Consider the following 7,604-nt stretch of genomic DNA (forward strand, 5'->3'; position numbering starts at 1 on the left):
GCCTTCCTTAAGCTTGGCGATTCTCTGCTCTGGAGACAAAAGTCCCCTAAACCTGTTAGAATTGTGTGTAGATCAGAAAGTCTGTAGGTACTGAGTGAGCAGGGCGGTTCTCCCAAGTTTTTTCTTTGAGTTTTAGTGCCTTGACTTCCTTTCTGTTTTTGCTTATTTTCAGGATGCCAGCAGAGTTTCAGACAGGGAGTCTGCAGCTAAGGGGTTAGTGGTTTTACTTTGAGGACATCTGGGTCTAAACCTCTACAAAGAGGGAAGACTTGCAAAAGTCATATACAGCCGTTCAGAGTCAGCTCGTCTCTCCACACCTAGACATGTTTCCTGTGACCCCACCTTCCTTTCCACCCAGATTCCTCCTCTGGGACAAAAGGGATGTAGGCGGAGTTGGTTTTCAGGATTTTATTAGAGGTGTATTTCTGCTGGCGGGACAGGGGCTGCGGGACAGGCCTTTCCAGGTGGGGCCAGAGGAGTCCAGGTGGGGCCAGTGGAAAAGAAGGGGAAGGCGGGGAACGTCTCTACTCTCGGATCTTCAGTTCCCGCGCCATCTGACAGAGGGCGCAGGGCAGACAAAAGGTGAGAGCCGCCCAGTCGTGCCCGACGGAACCCTAGACGGTAGGAGAGAGAGGTCAGGAGCTCTGCCTTGGGTCCCAGGAGGCCAGACCCCAGCCTCCTGCTCCCGCGGGTCCGGGGCCCGGCGCGCACCTGGATGTGGTAGCGCTCGCGCATGCCGGTGCGGATGGAGTGCAGGCCTCCGGGCAGGTAGGGCGCGCAGCAGCACTCGCCGAAGTCGTCGGAGATGCGACAGGCGAGGCACAGGGGAGCGAAAGTGCCGCACAGACCTGGGCCGGGCGCAGGGCGGTCAGGGGCGGGGCCGGCCGAGGGGCGCGGCTGACGGGCCGCAGAGGGGAGTGGAAGGGCCCGGAGGGAATTGAACGTTGGAGGAATGAAGAAGAGGTCCCAGAGGGAATTAGGGGTCCGAGGAGAGGGTGGTTTAGCGGTTGGGAGATGGGGTTTGAAGGGGGAATTGGAGGTCGCAACGAGAAGAGCGAGGGTGTGAGGGGAGGGTGAGCATGCGAGGGCGAGCTGAGCGTGGGAAGGTGTGAACGAGGTCGGCATCCTGGGAGTGCTGGGCTCCGGGAAGGGGTGAGGGCTGGGGAGTGGGAATGAAAAGTCCAAGGAAGGGAGGTGGCAGTGGGGTGAGGAGGGCGTCGGAGGGGGTTGGAGGTGAGCTTCCCTCCCTTCCCCGGGCGGGCCTGGAGAGGGTGCTGGCGGGCACTCACAGATGGGCATGTCGTTGCAGCAGTCCGTGAGGCCCGTGTGCCAGTCACTGAGCTGGGTCTGGTAGCAGCTGCTGGCACACTGGGGCTGACTGGTCACTGGGTAGGACATGGCTGCGGAGGTGGGGGGGCGGGGGTCAGCGGGCAGTGTCGCAGCGCCTCCTGAGCCCCAGCCACCCTTCCCTCTGCCGGGCAGTCTGGGCGGGGCCGCCAGGCCGCCCACTGAGGGGACACCACTAAGCCTCCCCCTTCCCTTTTGCCACATCTGGACATCGACACCCCAGTCTGTCCCTGTTGCCGCCGCCTCCTGCACATCTGGTTGAGCTTGGGGTGGGGAGCTCCTGCGGGTCTGAGGAAGAGTGGGTGCCACATCTGGGTGGAGCAGAGACGTGCCGCCTCCTCCTCTACGTCTGGGCCTGGGGGGCTGGGCTCCCGAATTTTGGGGGCCTCTGGGGTGGAAGCAGGAGCCATCTGTCTTCGAAGCCAGGGTGCCCAGGGGAGGGAGGCGGCCACGTTCCGGGTACTGAGAGGGTTGCCGGTCCATCCAGCTATCCCACCTTTGCCTTTCACGTTGTCATGCATCTCAAACTGCATCTTGATGGCCCTGAGGAGGTGGCGTTGGGGACGGCAGAGGTGGCTGCAGCGACAGCGGTGGAATCTGTCCAAGGGATGCTGGATACTGGGGAGGGGAGGGGAGGGGACTGGGGTACTGGGGGCTGGGCTTTCAGGGGGAGGGGAGCTGGGGAGAAAGAGGCCAGGTCAGCCTGCTGGCTAGGAGAGGTGTGGAACAGGGAATAAATAGGGTGGGGGCGAGAAACTCGCCCATTTCTTTATGGCTGCCCGACAGACCCCAGAGGATCCTCCTTATACCAGAGGAAGAGCTGGAGAGAGGGACCAAGAGACAGAGACAGGCAGAGTCAGAGACAAGGGGAGAAAGAAATCAGAGCCAGGCGCCAGTAATGCCCACATGTGCCCAGCACTTTGATTTCTCTGCAAGCCCATTTCACTGATGGAACACTGAGGCTCAGAGAGGTAAAGAGAAATGCTGCACATCTGATGGCCCCCCAGCCAAGGGGGTTAGTAGAGGGAATGCTGGACCTCAGGATTTACAAATTCAACCCAGTGCCATTCAGGTTGAGAAGAAGGGATTCAGGGGGGCACTGAGAAAGATATGTCCAGAGAGACAGGCAGACGGAGATATGAAAGGAGACAGAGAAGTGTGAGTGGGGTAGGGTGGAGGGAGAACAGGGCAGAGGGACCAACCTCAGAGCAGAGGGCTGAGGGAAGGGTGTTCCTACCTGCAGGACGACGATGGTAGTGATGGAGACAGGCTTGGGTGACACGGGCACTGAGTTCTCAGTCTTGGGTCAGGAGCCTCTTATATGGGCGGGCCACGAGGCCCTGGGCGGGGCTCTGATGGAGATGCCCAGGGAGCCAAGCCGGTCTGGCTGACCCTCTTCTCCCCACTGGGATTTCTCACCCTCCCTCTCCATTCCCCACCCCCCGTTCCCCTCCTGTCTCACCTCCCAGGACTGAGGAAATTGTGTGTGTGTGTGTGTGTGTGTGTGTATGTGTGTGTATGTATCCAGGGATGAGGAGATGGGGGTGGAGATAGAAACAGCAGTAGGCAGAAATAGAGACAGAGAGATGGGGAGAGAAGGTGGAGGGGGCACAGCTGAGTCAATGTGCAGAGACCAAAAGAGAGGGAGAGAAAGAGAAATGGGGAAGGAATGGGGGACACAGAGACAGAAGGGGAGGCAGGGAAATGGTGAGATGGGAGGGAGAGAGATGGAGAAAGAGATGCTGAGAGAGAGAGACAGAGAGAGAGAGAGAGATCTGGGGAGGAATAACCAGAAAAGGGGAGATAGGATTCAGAGAAGAGAGATGCAGAAATGGAAAGGTAAAGAGGCAGGTGGAGGGGACCACAGCAGAGGCCTAGAGGGAAGGGGAGGCGGGTGGAGGAGGTGGGTGGGAGAGAGAGAAGGGTCATTGGCGTAGGAGAGAGTGCAATGTGAGGCTCCCTTTTAAGGGTCTCTCTCATCATACTTAGTGATGTCTCCACTTCCCTGGGAGAGGGGGACATTGCCCTCCGATGCAGGGCCAGGAGACAGATGGGGGGATATGTTTTGAGGAGTGACTCATGCTTGAACCAGAGTAAATAAACACACCTCACTCCACCTCCAAATTGGGAAGGGAGGAGGCTGGGAACTGAAAAGCCGTGGTTCCTGAAGGAGGCGGATCCGGCCCAGGACTCCTGGGTCCTAATAGAACAGAGAACTGGGGGTCTGGACTCCTGGGTGTGAGGGATCAGGGGCTGGAGGCCTGGACTCTTGAGTCTCATTAGGCTAGGCTGCACATCACTGAGTAGGGTAGAGGTCTTGGGATTCCAAACCACTGGGCTCCTGAGGGGTGAAGGAGCTGGGGGCCTGGATGCCTGAGTTGCTAGTCTCCCCCCAACCCGCCTGACAGGGTTGGAGGTGACTCAGTGAGGGAAGCAGCAGTAGAGCTGGGTGGGGTTCCCAGCATGGGCATCACCCCAAAAATGTGGGAGGCACCAGAAAATTGGGGTGTCACCCACAGAGGTGCTGTCATCACCCCACTGGGTATGGTGTAAGGTGATGACAGGAGGATCACCCTGCTGGCCTGGGATCACAGTTTTCCCCCCACCCTGATACTCCAGAGGACCCAAGACTTGATGTCCTGGCACCACCCAGATGGCTGGCTCTCCTTGTCCACAGACCTATGGGCAGTGCTCATTGTCTTCCCTGTGCATGTCCTTCACTTGGTCTGGGAGCCTGAGTATCTGGGGGACATCTTCTTCCCACTTCTGTCCCTGTCTCTCCATCTCTGCATCTACTTCTGTCCCTGTCTCTCCATCTTTATCTCTCTGGGTCTCAATCTCTCTTTCTTTCCTCATTTCTGCAAATCTGTTTCCAAATCTCTGATTCTCTGTCTCTCCACCTCTGGGTCTCTCTCCCTCCAGGCTCGGTGTCTCTGTGCCCTTATCTTGGGGTCTCCTATCTCAGGATCTCTCCCCATCTCCAGGCCCCATCCCTCAAGCTGTCCAGACTATGGGCTTGCAGGTGCCTCAGGGTCAGTCAGTTTTGAGGACCCTGGGCCCCCTGATGCCCCCATGACAGTCTGAGTTGTCCTTGAGTTTCCTCTTCCCCTCCTGACACAGCCTGGGGGCCCCAATTAGATGTAGCAATTCATGTAAATGAGGAAATCGGGACTGGGGAAGCTGTGAGGTGGCCTGCTTGGGGGTGAGGAGGAGGGCCATGAGCAGGAAGAGGCCTGGGGGCTGAGGGTGACTGTGGCACAGTCACTAGGCATCTGGCCTCCATGCCCCTCAAATGGGGTTGCCAGATAAAAGAGAGTACTTCTGGTTAAATCCGAATTTCAGATAAACAACAAAAACTTAAAAAAAAATTAATTAGTTGATTTTTTTCAAAAGTGCAAATTGCTGCAAGTTTTAATTGTAGACCATTCAGAAGGGAAAAATAATTACGGTTTTCTAACATCAGCTACTTGGGGAGATGGGGAAGTGGGACTGTACCGCTCACCATCAACTAGAACATTCATGGTCAGTGGGGATTTGGACACATACCAACTGACCAGGAAGTCAGTCTCTACACAATCTATAGAGGGATAGTCGGGCCCCTGAACTGCTGGCACAGCTTGGTGCATTGGAAATGGTTAAGCTGATCTTTTCCTGGCCTCCCTCACATCTAAAAAGAAAAAGGCGCCACTGACCTCAGCTCCAGGTTGCTTCCCTATCCAGATGACCTTAAATTTTATGCACAAAAACAAAAGGGAGCCAGGAAAAAATGGAAACATAAAAGAAATTCCCATTCTGGGAAGATGGGTGGCAGCAAATACTTTTTTTTTTTTTTTAAGTATAAGTGTGTTCCCAAGTGTTTGGGAAATACACTAAAAAAGTAGTTGTTATTTATCTGAACTTCAAATTGAACTAGGCTTCCTGTATTTTTATTTGCAAAATACAGAACTCTGCCTGCAAAGACAGAGGAATTTAGGGACCCGGTCTCCTCTCTCTCAGAACCCAGGAGTCCAGACCCCAACGCCTTCCCCTCCTCAATACCTGAGAATACAAGTCCCAATCTCCCCTTCCTCTCTCTTATAATGAATGGGGCACCCAGCCCCTACTCCCTCAGAACCCAGGAATCCAGGCTCCCAGCCCCCTTTTCCCCAGAATCTAGGCGTCCAGGACAGGTCTGAGTCCAGTTGCCCAACATGGGTTTCACAAGGCAGGTTGTGCCATCCTCAGCCCCAGTGGAACCAGTCAGGCTGAGCGGACAAGTGAGGTGGCCCCCCTTCTCTCTTAAACCTGCTGTTTCCTTGAGGGCCAACCCAGAGGGGCTGGGAGCAGAACAGGAGGGACTCAGTGAGCTCTGGGTGTGTTGATGTGTCTGGGTTTGGGTGTGTTGTGTCTCTGTGTGCGGTTGTGTGACTCTCTGGGTGCTGTGTGTTTATGTGGGGATTGTCAGGCTGTGTCTTTCTTTGTGTTGTTTCTGTGGTCTGTGATGTGACATGTGAGGGGGGTTCTATTCATGTGTCTGTATTGCCCTCCTGTGATTCTACACACTGTGCACCTGTTTTGGGTGTGTTCTCAGTTATTGTGGTTCTGTGATTCTGATGGATTAAGGCAGCAATTATTTATTGAGTGGTAGTCTTGTGTGAAGGATTCTGGAGCCAGAAAACCTGGTTTCAAATTCTGACTGCCTCTTATTGGCTGTAAAACCTTGGGCAAGTCAACGAACTTCTCTGGACCTCAATTTTTCCCTCTGTAAAATGGGTTGTTGTGGGCCGGCCCAGTGGCGCACTCGGTAGAGTGCGGCGCTTGGGAGGGTGGCGGCGCTCCCGCCGAGGGTTCGGATCCCATATAGAGACTGGTCCGCTCACTGGTTGAGCGCGGTGCAGGCGCGACACTGAGGGTTGCGATCCCCTTACCGGTCACAAAAAAAGACAAAAAGGAAAAAAAAAATGGGTTGTTGCAAATAGGGTGGTTTAAAGTATTAAACAAGTTAATTAATGTAAAGTCCTTAGAATTGTGCCTGGCACGTAGGATGCATTTTGTGTTTAAGATGATGACGATTACAATTATGATGAGTTCTTCTAGTTCTGGGAACACAACAGTGAACCAAACCAAGTCTTTGCTCATGGTCCTTGTAGTAGGAACTGGATGAGTGGCCTATCAGTGGCTGTGCATATAACTGCATAGTTGGGGTGTCTGTTTTGCATGTGGAACAGGCTATTTCTTGTGTGTTGTAAGTGCAGGTGATTCTGTGATTGTTTGCCTACGTTTGTGTTTGTGCTTCTGGGTGATTATATGTGCAGTGTGTGAGATTCTCTGATTGTGTGGGTACAAAAGCAAGATGACACCTAACATGTAGTATTGTGAGGGCACACGTTTGGTGTGATCTTGCATTTCTGACTCTGAGCTGCTGAGAGTTTCTATATTTGGAGTCTTGAGAACCCCTCTGTCAGTCCTGAGGCCACTCCCTTACATGTCCCACAGGTGACCCTGGGAGGGTGACTCCTTCCAAAATGAGCCTCAGTTTCATCCTACTGGGGATGACAGGCCCAGTGCCTTCAGGAAAAACACAAGGGTGAAACGGAAGGTGAGAGGAGACAAGTGAGGCCAGAAAGAAGCTGAGAAATGTGATGGCGATACCAAAAGAGATGGCGGGATGGGGACAGAGGAAGGAAGAGCTGTGACAGAGAAACGCGGGTGTTTGTCAATCCATTCCATAAGCATTTGCTGAGCCCCTGCAATGTGCCAGGACCTCTGGTGGGTGTTGGTTCAAGGTCTGGGGGAAAGTAAAGAGGTCCTAAGAGATGAAGACCCACCAGGAAAGCTGTTGCTGCCCCAGGGTGGCCCACCTGTCTCCACAGTGGGCCTCAGTGACAGTTCTGAGTGATGAGTGATGGAGATGCGGAGATGGAGAGGTCCCTGTCCCTCCCTGGTCCTCCCTGAGGCCTGATCTGTCCAGATCAAAGAACGGGGGGGAAAGGCCCTTCCCAGGCCAGGGGCATCCCCATGAATCATTTTCTTATCATCTCCTAATAGGATAATGATGCGCCTGTGCCTCCTAATCACTATTTTTGGCCCCAGCCAGGCCCAACACCCACAGCAAGAAGGGTCAGACAAGCCTGTTATCATGGAGTCAGGGGAGGAAATACCTGGGAGTCCCTGTCCTTGGTCCTGCCTCCTCCAGTCCCCGGGAGTCCCAGTCCCCAGTTCTCCACCCCAACCCCCAACCAGGAATCCCAGCTCTCAGTCCCTCTTCTTTTGTTTGC

General features: G+C 54.6%; 1 protein-coding gene across 2 annotated transcripts; it reads right to left on the bottom strand.

Moving 5' to 3' along the window:
* Positions 1-393: 393 nt before the first annotated feature.
* CNFN (cornifelin) lies at positions 394-2,630 on the bottom strand. Of its 2 annotated transcripts, XM_008567250.1 has the most exons (5): positions 2,585-2,606; positions 1,844-1,923; positions 1,290-1,400; positions 712-848; positions 469-614 (listed from the first exon to the last, which is right to left on the bottom strand). In XM_008567250.1, exons 2-5 carry the CDS (start codon positions 1,878-1,880, stop codon positions 525-527), a joined length of 375 nt encoding a protein of 124 aa, XP_008565472.1. In that variant the 5' UTR covers positions 1,881-1,923; positions 2,585-2,606; the 3' UTR covers positions 469-524. The 2 variants fall into 2 exon arrangements, with proteins under 2 accessions (XP_008565473.1, XP_008565472.1); XM_008567251.1 differs by lacking the exon at positions 1,844-1,923 and having other exon boundaries at positions 394-614; positions 2,585-2,630.
* Positions 2,631-7,604: the final 4,974 nt, after the last annotated feature.

This window comes from Galeopterus variegatus, unplaced genomic scaffold (assembly GCF_000696425.1).
Source record: "Galeopterus variegatus unplaced genomic scaffold, G_variegatus-3.0.2 Scaffold306, whole genome shotgun sequence".
In the NCBI taxonomy this organism is placed as follows: Eukaryota; Metazoa; Chordata; class Mammalia; order Dermoptera; family Cynocephalidae; genus Galeopterus; species Galeopterus variegatus.

What these genes read in the sequence shown, in the direction of transcription:
- CNFN (XM_008567250.1), bottom strand. Translation starts at nt 1,880, where the DNA reads ATGCAGTTTGAGATGCATGACAACGTGAAAGGCAAAG. An exon ending in TGACAACGTGAAAGGCAAAG is followed by an intron (nt 1,401 to 1,843) that starts GTGGGATAGCTG and finishes CCACCTCCGCAG; the next exon opens with CCATGTCCTACCCAGTGACC. An exon ending in GCGAGCGCTACCACATCCAG is followed by an intron (nt 615 to 711) that starts GTGCGCGCCGGG and finishes CCTACCGTCTAG; the next exon opens with GGTTCCGTCGGGCACGACTG.